The sequence below is a fragment of the Lissotriton helveticus genome, assembly GCF_964261635.1.
Source record: "Lissotriton helveticus chromosome 1_1 unlocalized genomic scaffold, aLisHel1.1 SUPER_1_unloc_10, whole genome shotgun sequence".
NCBI lineage: Eukaryota > Metazoa > Chordata > Amphibia > Caudata > Salamandridae > Lissotriton > Lissotriton helveticus.
In genome coordinates this window covers 2,889,815-2,909,539 of record NW_027611649.1, presented here as the reverse complement: position 1 = coordinate 2,909,539, position 19,725 = coordinate 2,889,815, and the positions used below count along the sequence as shown (strand labels likewise).

The 19,725-nt window shown below is 46.0% G+C and overlaps 2 protein-coding genes across 2 annotated transcripts in view; both read right to left on the bottom strand.

The window, feature by feature from the left end:
• LOC144805448 (uncharacterized) overlaps positions 1-19,725 on the bottom strand; it is a 502,220-nt gene that overhangs the window by 402,232 nt on the left and 80,263 nt on the right. The window contains exon 3 of the transcript XR_013605518.1: positions 18,011-19,022. The gene's annotated coding sequence lies outside the window, so the exon portion shown is untranslated. Of the gene's footprint in view, positions 19,023-19,725 lie in introns of the transcript that reaches the window.
• Positions 15,618-17,642, bottom strand: LOC144805441 (uncharacterized). The gene is made up of 3 exons (XM_078671993.1): positions 17,604-17,642; positions 16,322-17,342; positions 15,618-15,817 (listed from the first exon to the last, which is right to left on the bottom strand). The coding sequence occupies exons 1-3, from the start codon at positions 17,640-17,642 to the stop codon at positions 15,618-15,620; spliced, it is 1,260 nt and encodes a 419-aa protein (XP_078528119.1).

Here is a 19,725-nt window from a genome sequence, read left to right as displayed (position 1 = left end):
TCTCTACATCGCCCACTTAAAAACCTGGGTGCCTGTCCTCACAGCGGTCATCAATGCTGCAGTCCAGATTGGCCGCACAAATTCTTGGGCTTTATCGATTATAATCCCGGCATTTAAAAAGCCCATTGTATCATGTATTCCTTTCATCTGCTGGTACCAAGAACGAGGACAGTTACTTGGGGAGATAGATCTTTTACCATCGCAGCAGCTAGACTCTGGAATACTCTTCCACTAGTGAAAAGATCTACCCCATGCTGCTACAGTTTAGAAAACTGGTGAAGACATGGCTGTTTGACCAATAACCTTATCCTGCTATTAAATCCCACGATTGGAACTGTAATCGAGCATATTGAGGCACCTATGAGTTTTTAGCGCCAAGACGCCCAAGGGCATATGTTGCGCTTTATAAATTTTAAAAATAAATAAATAAATAAATGGGTTGAGGAAAACAACTTTTTATCCGATATCCAAAACGGCATTCGCCCAGGTCGTTCCACTGTGATTAAGCCTGTACATGGTTCTGAACAAATACACTGTGGCTCGTTCCAGCCCCATATACCTAGCCTTCATGCCCCTGTCCTCAGCATTCGACTGGGTCAATAGGTCCAAGCTGTGGCAGTTGATGTCCTCCATTGGCATTGACAGTAACATCATTTTATTTCTGAGGGATCTTCACCGTGATAATAATCACTAGGGAAATCATTGACAGGGTAGCATAGTATCCCTCACAATAACTCCAGGAGTCAGAGTCCACACAATGTACATGCGTTGTTCCCCCTACTTCCAACCTTACATATACCCCCAATCACCTGCCCAAACCTCTCCCTGCTGATGCCAATGTGGTCCTCCGTCAACCCGCAGATCATATTTTTGGCCTTTGAAAGTGCCCATACAATAAAAATGCTGCAGTTGTAAATACATATCAACTACCATTTGTTGTGTTTGAAACATTTTATTGAATAATAAAACCTAATAAACATAAGCTGATTATTAAAACAAAACAAAACATCAGTTGCCATACACATAAGAGACAAACGTAGTACAAAGAAATCAACATACTGTAACACAGCAAAGTTATGTAGAGCACAATTCTTAATTTCGGGCAATCTTTAAAGTTCAACAATAGAAACGTTCATAAAGAACAGGAAAGGAAAGAAAGAAGGTAGGATACAGTGATTTCATTAATGTAATGCTTCCTACATATAGAAAAACAAATACTAATTATTTTCCTTAAGCAATAAAGTCCTCACATTAAAATACTAAGAGAAATATATTGAACAATGAACATTTCAGGTGACATTTGAATTCAATTTGAATATTTTAACCTCCTCAGCATTATTTGACTCATGATTACAACCTGAATGCTTTCCGGAAAGGAACCGCCTCATGGGGTTCAAAATCACATCTTTTCCAACAATACGATTCAAATGATAAACATGAATTTCAATTCAATTTATTGATTTAGGCCTTTTTGGAGATCAACAATTTTAAATACATTTTAAATCAAGCGCACGATTACCAAAAAGGCATCCTGGCACTAGTGTCATTTGAAAACTGACTGTATGGGATATAAAATACCTAAACATTGGCCTAGCAGTTAGATGAGAACATTAAACTATGGGCTGTAAAGAAAAGACTTATGTTCCTTCCTGAACTTCAATAGTTGAGGCTGACCTCAAATGATTGGATAGAGTTCCACCATCTGGAGGTAGAGTAGGAAAAACGTCTCCCTCCCCAATGGACACTTTCTATTCTGGGTACATATACCTGCCTAGTATTGCTGGACCATAGAGTATGAGAAGGGGAATATCATTTGAGCATCTTGTAGGAAGCGAGGGCCAAACTGATGCAGTGTCTTATGGGCACAGCATAAGGCTTTGAATTTAATTATTTCCCTAATAAACAGCCGATGGAGGTCTTAAATGGCTTTAAAGGCTGAGCAGAATTTGGGGAGGTTCTTCAGCACTCTTGCTGCCACATTTTGAACTGTTTGCCACTTATTGAGAAGACAACTGGGAGCCCATATAAAGTTCAATAAAATAATCCATTTTAGATTCGACAAGAGCCAGGATAACACTTTTCCTAAGCTCCATGGGAAGGAAGACCAAGATTTTCTTTGAATGTTTTAACATAAGGAAACAGGAAGAGGTTACCTGATTGGATTGGTCTTATAAAAGTGAGTTTTGAGTGAAAGACGACTACCCAAATTTCTAGCCTTCTGGACTGGGAGTGGAAGGGGCTCAAGACTGTGTGGCCACTAAAAGGTGTTCCAGAAGGAGGAATCCTTACCAAATAGCACTAACTCTGTTTTTTCTGCATCCAATTTTAAGAAATTCAATTAGCGATGCTAGTCATACTCATTCTAAAATCGTTTGCCTCTTTTTCAGGTTCTGCAGTAACCGATACCACTATTTGGGTATCATTGGCATAAAAGAATGCAGAGAACCACCAGGATCGAACTAGTCCAATTAATGGAGTGCTGTAGGCATTAGGCAAAGTCTGACTTATTGAAGATCCCCGAGACCCCACAAGGAAGTGAAAATGGGGGAGAGGTAAAATCTTCCAAAGGTACCAATTGCCCTCTGTTTGACAAAAACAACCTGGTCAGTTTTAGAGCAGTACCGTTGATGCTTATACTTTGTAAACGGCTTACCAAAGATAAATGGTTAACCGTATCAAATGTGGCCGAAAGATCCAATAAGATCAAGGCTGCATTCATCTCCTCTATCCACAATGGATCTGATCTCTTCTGTTGCTGCCGATAAGGCTGACTCTGTACAGTAGTAGGGTATAAACCCATGTTGAAAGGATCCATACAGTCCGTATTTTCAAAGAAGGCGGTGATCTTCTGATTCATGGCCATTTCTAAAATTTCCTCAGGAAGAGGAAAGACCAATTTGGATCTGTAGTTCTTTACATCTGAGGGATCGAGGGAAGGAGTCTTTAGAAGTGGCAAAATAGATGCCTTTTTCCAAGCATCTGGAAAAAAGACGGACTTGAGCACCATTGTAATAACAAAGTGAGATGAGCAGAAATGGTAGCTGAAACCGGGTGGAGGGCAAGAATCTGCAGGTGCTCCACATTTCATAGTGCTGATAAGATTAGAGACTTTCTCTTCAGGAAGTGGGGTGAATGTACTCATTAATAGGAAATGGTAAGTTAGTTTATTCACCGTACGATTACTCCACTATATCTGTCCCTAAAGATTATCTGGTGTTATCTTAAAATCCAGGAATATTTTATTTACTTTGGAAAAAAGAATTCGGTTCATCACAGCTTTTTGGCTGGGAGTTGCTAAATTTTTATAACCACAGGATGAAAGTGATTTAACTGTGTTGAACAGTAGGCTATTACTCTTCCTCCAAAATTGTTATTGGTGCCTACATTTTCTTTTACATTTCTTGAGATCATAGGAGTACCATGGCGCGGAAGGCGCAGACAGATGGTTAGTCTTCAATCTAAAAGGCCCTACTTGACAAACTGACTGGTAACAATGTGCAAGATGATTAGCCTTGAGTAGCCCCAGACTTTCACTGATCAGAAGTAGCTCTCACTTCAGAAAAGGTTGAAGACCCCTGTTGTAAACACTTAATATCCCCAAAATCAAATAATTTGAGAAATGCAAAAAAACCAGAAATGTGCTGCAGAACGAAGAGTTTCCGTTGGGCCAGTCCTGTGAAAGGGGGCTCGTTTTTACACTTGCAATAATTGTCTAGGATAGATAGGACAGGCATGATGCAAATTGTTAAATGGAGATGGGCACACATGTTACCTGTACCCTTTTCAAGTGGAAGTTCAAAAATATGGATCCAGCCCACAAGGTTCTGAGTTTCCCAGAAGTGTACTGAACCCCAGACCGACCGAAGCCTTAAAGCAGCAAGGGTATTTTGTAGTTACCAGACAGCCCAAGAGCTCTAGAACTAGCAGAATCTACCCTCCAAGACTCTACACAAGAACAACAAGCATTGAAAATGCAATAGGTCTCGGATTTATTTGAGTTAGAGCTAATGGCATTGTAAATGGCAATGTCTTTTAGCCATGTGTTATGGAGTGTATGTATGTGGTGTGTAGTGGAATTATGTGGGTTGGATTGGAATTGTTAGTTGTGGAATTGTGTGGCGTGAACTTTGTTCATTGCGTACAAACCATTTCAATATGGCATCTGTGTCCACAATTTTGATGAAGTGCAATTTGTATAAGCAGGTTAGTCAAAAAGTCCTAAGAAATAAAGTGAGGAGGGTGTGGTGAGGTAGCTTCCCACAAAACGCTGGTAAAGAACGAATGTTTGGATATCCGCCAGCAAACATTGGGGCTCCAAGTTCCTGGTAGGAGTAATCCAATATATCTGTGCATAATTAGTAGCATTATTGTTATCACATTGCAGTTGCTATTACTATCCGGTCCTGAGGAAAGCTTGGACATTTGGTCCGTTTGAGCTGAAACATGTCAACCTCACTGCACTGCGCCACCAGATAGTTATTATTTTAAACTATCAGGCGTTGTTTTAATTTTTGACCTTAGGACAATACCTATTAAACTTATTTTTTGTCCCAGGAGCCAATTTTATCTTCACTTTATCTTCACCTTATTTTTCACTAGCACTGCACTCCATCAGCACCATTTGAAAAACACTGGGGTTTAGAAAAATACTTCCAAAATCCTTCTCCGCATCATCACCAGGTGCGTTGGGTGAGATCTGGATTTATGACTTGTATCCCACATGATGATATTCCGCCATAAGGGTGGGCTGATGGGAATTTTTTCAGCCCAGTGTTATTTCATATATGTGGTTTGATGGAATCTCGGTTTTAGTCCTGACACGACACACAAATAGTTCTGTGGACAAGGCATCTCTTCATGTTTTTCTAATAGTCAAAAAGTCCACCCAGGTGTGGATATCCGATTATCAAGTAGTTACATTCATAAAGGCAGGGGAGAGTTCACCCAGTGCAATGCAATAGGTCTCGCATTAAGTTTGAGCTATTGGCATTGCAAACTATTGCAACACCAATTGCAACAAAAGTCTATAAATTGTAGGCCAAACAAATGCGTATTTATTTATGTAGCAATGGTGGCATGCTGCGCTTTAGATGAATATGTTTAAAAGTAAAGTGCGCCATACTGCGATTGCTACAATAGTTAATTGTGGATGTGTAAACAAATGATGTGTGCACGGATGGCTGGTGGTGTGTGTGCCTGTAGAAATTGTGCACTGATGGCTGGTGGTGTGTGTGCCTGGTGGAAGTGTGCACTGCCGGCTGGTGCTGTGTGTGAATGGTGGAAGCGTGCACTGACGGCTGGTGGCGTGTGTGCCTGGTGAAAGCGTGCACTGACGGCTGGTGGTGTGTGTGGCAGGTGAAAGCGTGCATGGACGGCTGGTGGTGTGTGCCAGGTGGAACTGTGCACTGACGTGTGGTGGTGTTTGTGCCCGGTGAAAGCGTGCACTGACGGCTGGTGGTATTTGTGCCCGACGAAAGAGTGCACTGACAACTGGTGGTGTGTATGTCTGGTGAAAGCGTGCAGTGACAGATAGTGCAGTGTGTCTGGTGAAAGTGTGCACTGACGGCTGGAGGAGTGTGCCTGCTGAAAACGTGCACCGCCTACAGCACCACTCAACCCCCAAAGCCTACATCACCACTCAACCCCGACCGCGTTCACCACCGCTCAACTTCCAACACCTACAGCACCGCTCAACCCCACCGTATACAGCACCAGTCAACCCGCAACGCCTACATCACCTCTCAACCCGCAACGCCTACAGCGCCACTCAATCCCCACTGCGTACAGCACCACTCAACCCACAACGCCTACATCACCACTCAACCCGCCACGCCTACATCACCACTCAATCCCCACCGCGTACAGCACCACTCAACCTGCAAAGCCTATATCACCACTCAACCCGCAACGCCTACAGCACCACTCAATCCCCCACCGCGTATAGCACCACTCAACCCGCAACGCCTACATCACCACTCAACCCGCAACGCCTACATCACCACTCAACCCGCAATACCTACAGCACTACTCAATCCCTACCGCGTACAGCACCACTGACACTTTGGAGGACACCTGTTCTTTCCTGCCCGAGGGTCTGGACAAAACCAATACATCACTAGACAGCGTCTCTGGGCTGTTATCTGACACTGTGTACACAAAAATGAAAGCGGAATATTGGTTTCTCCCATGCTCGCCAGACCGCCATCTTTAGTTGGGTTACGTTTCAAAGGCTGTTATGCTAAGATCAGAAACATGCTGAGCAAAACAATGAAGAGCAAAAAGATGGCACTGCGAAAGTCACATAATAAGGCACAGGGAGGCTATTCCTAGCTATCATTTGACTGCATTGCCCTCTCTGACTCCAACAGCTTAAACAACATTGCATCACTTGGCAAGGATCAGTCATTGAAGCTCTGCCCTGTATAATGTTAGGTTACAGTGATTCATACAGCACACATTCTGGTATTTTCAATTTAGGGAAACAACGGCTAATCTGTATCGAGAAGTGAACTGCTGTGATCCACAGACAATTAAAACCCAATAGCAAAGAATAACTAAACAGAGAATATATTTATATATATATATATATGTTTGTGTATATTGAAAAACTGGCGTCTGCTGTGAAGAGTGCTGAAAATAACATGTCACACAAATATATATATTTTATGAAACACAGATGCCACATTCACAACCACGTGGTGCTCTGATTCCAAAGTCGAAGATAAAAAATAATTAACTACTAAAATGCTTTGTGAATCAACAAACCTGAAGAGTGTTATTTTCAGCTTCGTTATAGTTTTTAAAGGGTACTGAATTAAAGAAGGCAGGGCACAGGGATATGGGTTCCTTTCTCAACATAGCAAATTGTTGTGTGCCACAAACCCATATAATACCGGGGGGAGGAATTTCCGAAGTACACGCTTAGTAACATTTTCACAGAATGTTTCAAAAACTGACAGGCCAGTAGGCAAGTTTCATGTTCTATGACAGTCCACACCACACTGGATGATGAAAAGATATTTTGAATCGGCACGGGTTTGTTTACAAAAATGTAAATAAACTGATGCCCTGGTCTGGTTTCAGGGACCGAGGAACGCGACAGACCCCTACAGGTGAGCAATAGATTAGCAAGTCATGGTGGGACCCACGAAACCTGCACCTGCTACACCGAAGTCAAGATTCCCATCACTCCTCCCCCCAACCCACCCAGCGCAGTTAGATCCGGACTATTTTGTTACAGCCAGAATTGACAAGTCTATCATTATTAGCATATATATGCCTTGGTAGAATAAACTAATGTATACAATAATACATCTGTAACCATAAAAAGGATATTTTAAATCAAATAGCAGCCCTTCCGTTCATTTGATGTCAACAGGTTCCATAATTCAGAATACAGGTCCAGCCACCTACAAAAGACAATGTACGGGACAATGGGTGTATGCCTGGGGCAGGGAAGAGTCAGCATAACGTGGGTTACTGTCCCCCGCCCTCCGAACTCACAATCACAGAAATCAGTCCTACGGCGGCAGCTAGCAGCAAACTTGGCCAGGAGCACTCTGGTAGGGAGTATGCCCAAGCAAAAAAGCAGCCAGCAGTCGGAACCGAAAAGAGCCTGGACCCTAGCAAACCAGGAACAGGTACAGTAGTTTGTTCTCTGCAGTGGGAGGGGCTATCTTCAAAAACCCACGGGTTCAAATCTAGTCGGGTGGTGCGGACCCTGCAGTGTTTTTGCTATTTCGGTTTCATGCCAGAGTATATATTCCAATTGCACATCAGGCGCGTGACATCCTCTGCAGCGACATTGTACTAGCATGATGTAAAATCTAAAACGCATTTTTAAGTCCTATAACGCACGAGATAATCTCTCACGGACAGAAGCTGCCACCCAGCATGGCCGGAGTGGAGAAGCTTACACGGGTCAGCCCAAGCCGGGCCTCCGCCTCCCTCCAGCGCAGCAGCTATCTGAACCCATCAAACCTCGTACACTCACAGCAGCTTAATAAACACAGACAGGCAGTAAAAGCCACCATCTTGGCTGCCAGCAGCTGCCATCAAGACAGAACTGTTTGTTTAACCCGGCTGGGACCCCCGAGAGCTCTGACAGCCCGCGTTAGATCAGAGCCACTGCACTCCCAGCATTGCAGCGCAGAACCAGGTACTGGACGTCCGTGCTTCTGCACCGACCCTCCACACACTGTCCAGATCACAGACATTTTAAACAAGCAGCAGTGAAAGCGATCGCTTTCCCGACCGCTATTGTAAAAAAAAAAAACGCGTGCGTGCGCCACTGCGAAGCATATGTCTTCAATTATCTCGGCTGTGTTTGGCCATGATAATTGAAGATATATGGCCTTTGGTGTGCGTAACAGACACCAATAGGCCATGGGCGGAGCTACGTGACCGCCCATGGCCTATTGCGTGTTCTGTTTTAAAAATACACGCACACAAAGGCCAATGAAAATGAACCTAGGAAATAACACGCAGGAGCTAATTTGAATTTCCAGGTCCATTTTCAAAACCCAGAGAAAAGGACTCTGGCTGCGCAGTGTACGTTAGGCCGAAACCTAAAAAGGAGTTAGACTAGCCTAGCCCTTTTCCATGTCACCCTACCCCACCCCACAGCGCTGCCACCGACCCCACCACAATAGCCTTGAAAACCACAGCCCCTTTCTCCAAAACACTGCCATCATCTGTTCCCACAAACCACTGACCCTTTCTGCTTGCCCTAAAGCTACTCCCCCAACATTGCAACCTACCCTCAAAACACTACATGGCTACACTGAGATCTCCTTTAGTGAGATCTCCTTTCTGAGTAAAACGTTTCTGGCTTTCCACTCCTGTATAAGGCTTTAGTCCAGTGTAAATTCTCTCATGTGAAGTAACATAGTATTCAAGACTAAACCTTATCTGAGGGGGCGCTAGAGGGCGCGCAAGCGGAATGGCTGCCTAGGTTGGTAGCTCCTGTGCCTCGACGAGTGATCCTACACATATCCTGCGCCACAAGGTGTTGTTCCAGACTCAGAAGCCAGCAAAAGGTGTAGGACGGCGACCTCCACACTCGACCCGAGTTTGACGCTGCTGAGACCCGTGGGGCTGGAGATATCGCTGCTTCTATCTGCACCGGAGATAGCCTGGTCCTTGAGGGCGCCTGGACCCGGCTGCTGTGCACTACGACACACCGCGGCTGGCCACGAGGGGCTGGGCCACGTCCTCCGTCGTCCGCCCAGAGCTGCGACTGTGCCTGGAGGAAGAGCCGACGGTTGGGGACAAGGTGCGGAGGCCTCGTCACCCCCCTCCCTCCTGCCATCACGGACTGCTGGCCTCCGGCGCCTGGACCGCGGGTAAGCCGGCTCTCCCGCCGGGAGCGGGTTGAGCGTTGCAGCGCTTCTCGCGTGTCTGGGGGACGGGCGGAGTTCTGGGCCTCACGGCGGGGGAGCGGAAGCCGCGCAGAGCTTTAACGCGGCGGTGGGACTCCTCACCCTTGCTCCCCGGGCAGAAGGAACCGCAAAGCCCAGATTAACCGTGAGACGCCCGGACTTCACCGGCTGCACCCGGTGTACTACTCGGCCGCTGGCCCGCCTCCTAGCTGCATGGAGGCTTGAACCAGCTCCCTCGTGGCTGCAGTTTTCTGGACACTCTGACCCCCACTGATCGCTGCACCCCACCATTACAGAGGGGACACTGGGGGACCGGAGAGGGGCTGGAACACTGCGCCCTTCCCCCGACAGTGGCTGCAATCTCTCCTTGACGTCCTTGTCGGGGTCCTCCATAACTCTCAGTGTCTGGCAGGCCTACCGGCTGACTATCTACTTACCGGCCTGTACATCCTGTTCTTATACCCTACTGAAGGCGATAGCATCAGCTGGATACCACGACCATCATGGGGCGCCCGGATAACCGCCAAGCAAAATTGAGTTTTGACGGCGCCAAAAAAGGCGCCAAATCAGTGCCCGCCGGTCCCGGTCCTAGCGGAGCCCCTTCGAGGGCCGTTACACCCCCGTCAGCTGACTTGGACCTTCACAGCCTATTTCAGGAGATGCGGCAAGGATTCGCTACTGTTGTTGAAAAAGTGGACGGTGTCACTGCACGACTGGACGCGCTGGTCCACAAGGTGGATCGCCATGAGGAGCGACTGACGACCGTGGAACAACGTGTCTCTGATGGTGCGGACGTTTCCGCGACACACACGACGCAACTAGCCCGGATGGACAATCTGCTTCGCGTTATAGCGGCTAAAAATGAGGACTTAGAAGCCCGCAGCCGCCGGAGCAACATACGCATCACGAATGTGCCGGAATCCACGGATACAGGCAGAATGGAGCTATACGTCGAGAAGATGCTTAAGGGATCAATCGGTGACGAAGCTTTTTCACCCCAATTCATTGTTGAACGAGCACACCGGTCTTTAGCGCCTATGCCGAAACCTGGATTGCCACCCCGGCCCATCATAGCTAAACTGCTGAACTATCGAGACCGGGACACTGCATTGAGAGCGGCCCGCACTCAGCGCTCGCTGAATTATAATGGCATTGCGTTTTCCATATATCCGGACTTTACCCCGATGGTGCAGGAGGAACGACGCAAATTTCTCCCAGTGAAAAAGAAGTTGCGTGAGGCACAGGTAGATTATGCCCTCCTGTATCCGGCAAAGCTGCGGATCACGCATCAGGGCACACAGCGCTTCTTCACGAATCCGCAGAAGGCTGAGGACTTCTTAAAATCGCTCAGGAGAGCACGCAGAGAAGAACGAGAAGCTGAGGCGGAGGTATCTGACGAGGACTTGCCGCCGGCACAGAATGCTCCTTGAATACCCGTGCGGACTATGTTGGTCCTTTCATCTCTACGTACTGCATGACGCCCATCATCCTACCTGCGGACGCTGCGTTGAATACCTGCTTCGAACCTGCGAGGATGTAACACACCTGTGGTAACGTACATCGAGGCCCACTCTCTAGGCCCTATGCTCCGCCGAGGGCGGTACAGATGGGAGCTATGGACCGAGAGGGTGCTGTGCACACTCTATGCCTAACCCCTACAGGGTGTTCCCCCTGAGACTACTACTGTTTTTGTTGTTGTTGTTGCAGAGACTGGGAGGGGATGGATGGGGGGGGGGAGGTGGGGGGGGGCTCATCGGCTACCGGCATGATTGGGATGCTGGGGTGGGAGGGGGGGTTGGTAGTTTTAAGACGAGGCAACTATCACTCGGACTGGGTATGCAGATTGTACGCCAGATTATACTTCTGGCTTGGTGGAATGCTTTTGAACTGCACCTATTGCATTGGTTGGTACTGTCGTTTTTGCTATTGAACTACTTATGGCTACTCTAAATGTTAACTCTCAATTGACGACTATGTCTTGGAATGTTCGTGGTCTAAATAATGCCAAGAAGTGTCGTAGTGTACTAGCCTATCTGGATAGACATCATGTGCAGGTCGCCATGATACAGGAAACCCACTTGCCGCCACATACTAACCCTACTTTTGCGAGTAGATGGGCTGGAGACCGAGTTTTCTCCTCGTATTCCACATATGCGAGAGGGGTAGCTATTATTGTAGCCCGCAATGTTCCGTTTTATAAATGTGGGGAACTGATGGATGGTGAGGGGCGGTATGCATTAATGTGGGGCAGGCTGGGGCGAGATACTTTCACATTTGCTGTTGCATATGCACCGAATACGGATGATCCTACCTTCTTCTCTGCACTCTGGGGCAAGATCATGGCTGTGGGATCACGTCACGTCATCTGGGGAGGTGATTTCAACCTGGCGATAGTGCCTCACCTAGATAGGGCGGATGGGATATGCACTTACAAACCTAGAGCACGCGAGGCGCTGGAGGGGGTGCTTACAGAGGGCGAGCTGCTTGATGCTTGGAGACACTTGCACCCATTCAGGAGGGAAGGCACACACTTCACGTCTCACACGGGAACGTGGGCACGCCTGGATTATATTCTTGTCACCAAAGAGATAGCATCAACATTGACAGGGGGGAGGCACTTACCCAGGACATACTCTGACCACAGCCCTGTCATGCTTCAACTCCACATACCGGGATGGGATAACCCTAGACCACACTGGAGACTCCGCCCTAACATATTGCTTGACACTGTCTTCCGAACTGAACTAGCTGAAGAGATAGCCGCTTTTTTCCCTAGAAATAGGGGCTCTGTGGATTCGGTAGAACATATATGGGAGGCCTTTAAGGTCACCATCAGGGGATACTGTATCTCTAAGAGTTGCGGAGTCTTACGCGACATACTCCGCACCATTGGCACATTGGAGGGAGAGCTGAAGGACCTGGAATGCCGGATGGTGGAGGACACTAACCCTACACTACATGCACTTTTCAGGGAGACACTTTCTAGGTATGAGGAGGAGGTCTCCAGGGAAACCAATTTTCGTGGTAAACACTGGCAGGCCAGGAAATACTGCGAAGGGGATCGTCCTGGGAAGGTACTTGCAATGCTCACTCAGGCTCCTAAGGGTCGCAATGTTATTGTCGAACTCGAGGATGCATCCGGCACCACCATTAGGGACTCGGATGAAATCCTCAACACGTTCACTACACACTATCACGCATTATACACCTCTATCTCAAGCTCCGAAGCGTCCTATACCAGTTATTTAAAGGATGTTGCGCTCTGCTGGCTAAGCGATGGGGATAGAGCATTCCTGGCGGCACCTTTCGAAATTGACGAGATCCGTGATGCCATTATGTCCCTTCAGAATGGTAAAGCCCCTGGGCTAGATGGCATCCCTGCCGAGTTTTACAAAGCCTATATTGATATAATGGCTCCAGTGTTACGCGAGGTATACTCGGAGTCCCTTAGTGATGGCATTCTTTCTGGCTCCATGCGTGAAGTGGTTATCACTTCTCTTCTGAAACCCGGTAAAGACCCCTGCTCCTGCGACTCTTATCGCCCCCTTTCTCTCCTGAACTGTGATGTAAAAATTCTTGCTAAGGTTCTAGCTACCCGGTTGTCCTTACTGATGACTCGAATCGTGCTACCGGATCAATCTGGCTTCGTGGCTGGCCGGTCTACTTCACACAATCTTCGTACCCTGTTCTCTCTCCTGCGCACGGTTCATCCTGACATACCTATCGCAGCCATCTTCCTGGATGCGACTAAAGCTTTCGACTCTGTCGAATGGTCCTACTTATTTTCGGTGTTGGCTAGTATGGGATTTCCGCCTTTGTTTCTATCTTGGGTTCGTCTGCTTTATACTCATCCCACGGCGAGAATATTGATCAACGGTCGCCTGTCGCAACCTATTGACATCACCAGAGGCACGCGCCAGGGCTGTCCACTTTCTCCCTTACTATTTGCCATAGCGGTTGAGCCTCTCGCCTGTCGCTTGCGTCAACTACATCGAGACGGGGCGATACAGTGCCTACAGCGACAAATCGACGTATCCCTTTATGCTGACGACATTACCATATATGTTAAACACCCCGAGATACACCTGAATCCCTTACTCAGGGAATTCATCATGTTTGGCGGGATGTCAGGGGTGCACATTAACTGGTCTAAATCCCAACTCTTCCCCTTGACGGCTGCGGTGGAGGATTTTCCTCTTGACTACCCATTGGAGTGGTGCCGGACGGATCTCCGATACCTGGGAATCCGTATATCCCGGGATAGGGAAGAGACACTGCGATCTAATTATGGAGTGGCTATCACCAAGCTGACCTCCACTGTGGATCGTTGGATCACTCTGCCGCTTTCCATGGCGGGCAGAGCATCCCTTATCAAAATGGTTATTCTCCCCCGTTTTCTCTACCTCTTCCTTAACATTCCCTACTACCCGGGCACCTTTTTCTTTAAGACACTGAAGATGGAAGTGTGTAGGCTTTTTTGGGGAGGCAAGCACCCCCGGCTTAAATGGTCCACGCTTACTCTACCCTATGATAAAGGGGGCTTTGACATCCCTAATTTTCTGGAGTATTATCTATGTGCGCAGGCGCACTACGCTTACCACTGGATGGCTCCCACGCCATTTATGCCACATATAGCGGTAGAAGACTGGATAGTACACCCCCTTCCACTAAGTGGACTACTCCATTGTCCGGAATCGTCCATCACCACGCCGAACACCTCGGTATCATGCACAATGGATGCATGGCGCCGGATAGCGAAACGTTTGTCCTGCCCCCTACCCTACTCACCGAAACTGCCGCTTACCTACCACCCTAATCTCACCCTACTGTGGGAACGGGGTTTTCGTAACCTCTGTGCAAAGATCAATGTCTCCTGCTGGGGCGACTTGTTTGCTGACGGGAGCTTCAAGACGGCAGACCTTTTCTTCGCTGCACATGCCCGCACTCCCTTAGACTTGTTTTATTATGTGCGACTACGTGCGGGGTTGAGGGACATCTTACCTTCTTTCCCTAATGAACCTGAGGCTCTACCTCCCCTTCATTTCTTGCTATGTTCCCAAAACGGGACTCATTTGGTCTCTGGCCTCTATCGCCAACTTAGGAGCGCGGCCATGATGCCAGACTCTAGTGCACGGACGCGCTGGTCCGCTGAGCTGGCCACTGACATCACGGACGAACAATGGTTATACTGTTGTGCGCTCACCTCCCGCATATCTGCCAGCAGCAGATTGAAAATCATACATTACAAATTCCTACAGCGGATGTACTATACGCCAGTAAAAAAGCATAGATTTGGTCTGGCAGAGGATGATCGCTGCACGCGTTGTCATGCAGCTCATGCGGATGTGTTGCATCTTGCCTGGGAGTGCCCTCAGGTGTCACTATACTGGCAGCAAGTGTCGGGTGCCCTCGAGGACATGACTGGCACCAAGGTGCCCATGGACCCCTTGGTGACAATTCTCGGATATACGCCGCAGGTCCCTAGTACATGCCGAAAATTCATTGACACTGCACTGCTGCTGGCCAAACGGCGCGTGGCCTGTCGGTGGGGCCGGGGCAGGGCGCCCAAGTTCAAGGAATGGCTGGCAGATCTGACCCATTGTCAAGACCAATACACCACGTTTACTGAGCTGTTACCTATATCCAGCCGACCTAAAGATATATGGGGTCCACTGGTGACATATCTTCTAACACGATCCAATGAGGATGGCGCCTCTGACGATACCCCTGGTGTTGACCGATGATGTGTCCTCCGACCCTCACATTGACCACTGATCCTGACCCCCTATATACTACTCATGTTGGGCAATGGTAACCGGGACCTACTGTCTTTGTGTTGGGATACACTGTTCGGCATCTGGTACACCACTTGGCCCTGGGTGCTGGAACCCCTCTTCCTGCAGGTGGCTGTCCCCCTTTTTCCCTTTCACCGCCGGTCAGGCCGCCCTCCCTCTGACATCTCAACAGACACACCCACACAACTTTACCCTTCTGTACCACATTAACATTCCACGTCACTGCGCTTATCACTGTTGGAGGCTTCATTGGCTCGAGAATTGACTGTACCACAATGCTGCTGTTCTGTCATAAGAGTTTCTGCCTTTTGCTGATGCTTTATTGATTTCATACCCACCGACTTCCGTAGATGACTGAATTGCCTCTGAGTTTCTTTATGGTTGGGGAGTTCTATTTGTTTTTAATGTTACAATACTGACTGTTGCTTCTGAAACCACTGTTCTACTGCGGCCCATCCTTCAAGTGCCGAGCAACACTGACTGTGCTGTACCCCTTGTTCATACATACGCTACGCCTCCGGGCCTCAGGGATGCCGGCTACAAGGCTGTGTATTATCTCGTAGTCTACGCTGCCGGCCTCCGGGTTGTAGGCACGAACAGCTGTGTACTCTTTACCATCATACCCAATAAAGCAGTGTTGAACTCAAAAAAAAATAATAAAAAAAAATACCTTATCTGACATTCAGAACACACATAAGGCTTTTTCCCCCCGTGTGAGTTCGCTCATGTCATGTGAGAAGTAATTTGTAACCAAAACTTAGCTTGCTTTTCAAGCACTCATAAGGTTTTTCCCCAGAGTGGGATCTCTCATGAAGCATAACTCTGTCTTTCAGATTCAAGCTTTTATGGCATAAGGATTTTCTCCAGTGTTTAGTTTCTCATGGTGAAATAGCGGTTTTCTCTGCAGCTGTTCTGGCATTCAGAACACTCATGAGATTTTTCATCAGTATGGAGCCGCTTATGGTTAGTGAGGCTGTGCCAATCAAATAGGAATTTCTGGCATTTACAACATTGGTAATGTTTTTCCCCTGTGTGTGTCTGCTCATGTAGAGTGAGATTGAGTTTAAAATGTATGCTTTTCTGGCATTCGGAGCACTGAATAATTTTGATGGTGTATTTTCATATGGCGCTTGTAACCATCTCTACCTCTGAATCTTTTCTGGCATTCAGAGCACTGATAAGGTTTTTCCCCAGTGTGGGTTCTTATATGCTGAGTGAGTCTCTTTCTTTCACTGTAACATTTGTGGCATTCAGAACACTGATAAGGTTTTTCCCCAGTGTGGGTTCTTATATGCCGAGTGAGACAGCTTTTTTCACTGAAACATTTCTGGCATTCAGAGCACTGATAAGGTTTTTCCCCAGTGTGGGTTCTTATATGATGAATGAGACTGTATTTTAGACTGAAACATTTGTGGCATTCAGAGCACTGATAAGGTTTTTCCCCAGTGTGGGTTCTAATATGATGAATGAGACTGTTTTTTTGACTGAAACATTTGTCGCATTCAGAGCACTGATAACGTTTTACCCTAGTGTGGAATCTGACATGTGCAGTTAGAAGTGATTTAAGTTTGAAATCTTTTGGGCACTCTGAGCACTGATAAGGTTTTTCCCCAGTGTGGGTTATTGTATGTTGAGAAAGGCTTCTTTTGTCTCGGAAACATTTCTGGCATTCAGAGCACTGATAACGGTTTTCCCCAGTGTGGATCTTCATATGATGTGTGAGACTCCTTTTTTCACTGAAACATTTGTGGCATTCAGTGCACTGATAACGGTTTTCCCCAGTGTGGATCTTTATATGATGTGTGAGACTCCTTTTTGTACTGAAACATTTTTGGCATTCAGAGCACTGATAAGGTTTTTCCCCAGTGTGGAATCTCAAATGTTCAGTTAGAAGTGATTTACAATTGAAATGTTTTGGGCATTCAGAGCACTGATAAGGATTTTCCCCAGAGTGGATTCTTGTATGTAAAGTGAGTTTGCTTTTGTAACTGAAACATTTCTGGCATTCAGAGCACTCAAAAAGTTTATTCCCAGTGTGGGTTATTCTATGCTGAGTGAGAATGTTTTTTTGACTGAAACATTTCTGGCATTCAGAGCACTGGTAAGGTTTTTTGCCAGAGTGGGTTATTACATGTCGAGAAAGACTTGGTTTGTTCCAAAACCTTTTCTGGCATTCAGAGCACTGATAAGGTTTTTCCCCAGTGTGGATTCTCATATGAACAGTGAGATAAGATTTACGGCTGAAACTTTTTTGGCATTCAGCGCACTGGTAAACTTTTTCCACAGAGTGGGTTAATGCATGTCGATATAGACTCGGTTTGATACTAAACTTTTTCTGGCATTCAGAGCACTGATAAGGTTTTTCCCCAGTGTGGATTCTCATATGCTCAGTGAGATAAGATTTACGCCTGAAACTTTTATGGCATACTTTGCATGGAGAGTGATTTCCCCCAGTGTGGATTCTCATATGCTCAGTGAGATAAGATTTACGCCTGAAACTTTTTTGGCATACATTGCACTGAGAGTGGTTTCCCCCAGTGTGCATTCTGTCAAATTCTGTGAGATAAGATTTATAGCTGTATCTTTTTTGGCACAAGTAACTTTTTTCCCCAATTTCAGTTATTTTGCCTTGATTGAGGCAGGTTTGAACACTGAATTTGTTCTCACAGTCCGTGTTTTTATAAGGTGTATTCCTAGGGTTAATATCTCTATGTTTAGTTTTCTCTTACTATTATGCCACGGTAAGAGTGAACCTGATTTTAGAGTCGGGCTTGTTTAGATATTGTTCAGCATTTATCTCTAAAAGAAATTGCGTGTAATCTTCTTAACACTTGAATTGAGCACAATATGTCTGGAAGCAGCCCTGTAACACCTGTTGAAATTGTTCTAGTAGATAATAGTCTTTAGGTAATAGCCTCTCCGGCAGTAAATTATTTTGTGACTGATGTTTTTCTCCAATCTATTTGTATAGGTTCTTAGCAATGCAGTAATGAGGTGTTGATCTGATATTTAATGATTAAACTGATAAGTACCTTTTTGCACTGACGTAAAGGTAGTAACTGAGTGTGTTAGAACATGCACAGTACTATTGTGGATCACCAGTCGCAGAACATCAGTTCCTTTTATCCTTTCTATGTTTGGTGTAAGGTTAAGGTTTGTAGTTCTGAAGACGAGGATGTATTTACATTACCTATAGCGCAACTGTGCTCATTTAATCCATTTTTATCTTTAACAGTTTTACATATCACACTCGCACAGCAGATAATGTTCAGGCGATTTACATAGAATTACAGAACAGTACACAATAAAAAGGAAACAATCTGAGATGGTTATGAACACAATAAAGTGGTGAATTTTTAAGGTTTTCGCAAGAGTGAGCAGAGTGGGTCGTGGTTTTCTACCCAGGGGCAGATAGTCTCGAACTTGCGTAACTGGTTAAAAACGGTTGTTGAACAAAGGTGATTTTCCAATCTTTCGGTTGTTAACGTGGCAGCTTCGGAGTCTTCTCTCAGCGTCTTTTCTTTGATGGTTTGCAGAAGAAACCTTTTGCTATAACTTTCTTTTATGCAGTGTGTGCTTCCTCTCTGGAATTACATGATGTTTTCGATGAACGTTATTCTGAGCACAAATATGGCTTTGCTCTGGGTTAATGAAATACTAAATTAGAGACTTCACTTACAGTATAGTACTTTCCTCAGCTCCCACTTCCTCGACACACCTAGATTTTAGAAATTGTTTAAACGTAGAAGGCTGGATGTCCTTCAGTTTTTCAAAATAATCCTTCTTATGCACAGACTTCAGTTGCCTGGTGCTATATCTTGCTTTCTTCGTCAGTAATTTCAATCACCTATAGTATTAAAATTAAATAGTTAATACATGAAAATTTCCAAAAATATAATTTACAAGCCATATCAATGCAGAGTTGCAGAATTTTGAAAATGTGAGCTGTTTTTCAGACAGAGCAGAGTGTAGAATGGTAGCTGAGAGTACTTGGATGTAGGAGTGAGGATTTATAGAATTTTCAACATTTTATTAAGCTCACAAAGGATACATGCACCCTATGGACTTCTAACATTGAATCCCAAAGGCAGAAATTAAAGTCATATGCACTGGCACCAAACAGATATTTAAAAAAGGATACTATTAATTAACTTTTAATCTAGATTTCTGGGACGGGAATTTCCCCTCCATGGACAACAGGCATTTTTCCCCTGCCCTGAGTTACCACCTACTTGTATCTGGTATCCTGACTTTTGAGCTCTGGCCTCTGCCGCACACAAGTCTATTGTGTATTGCGAGGACTATGCCTAGACATATCCCTCAACTATGGTCCAGAGTATGAATCAAGGGCAATGAAATGAAGGCGTACTTTCATGTGTTCATTTTATTCCATCTGATTATCCTTTGTTAGGTTTTTCGGCACCTGGATGTACCGGGTGCAGAAAAACAGGACACCATTTTTGTCCAGACAAGAAAATTAGACTGAAAAGACGCACACGACTCTGGATGCAGCAGAAGCAGCCAAGACTTATGCTGTTTTTTGACAAACT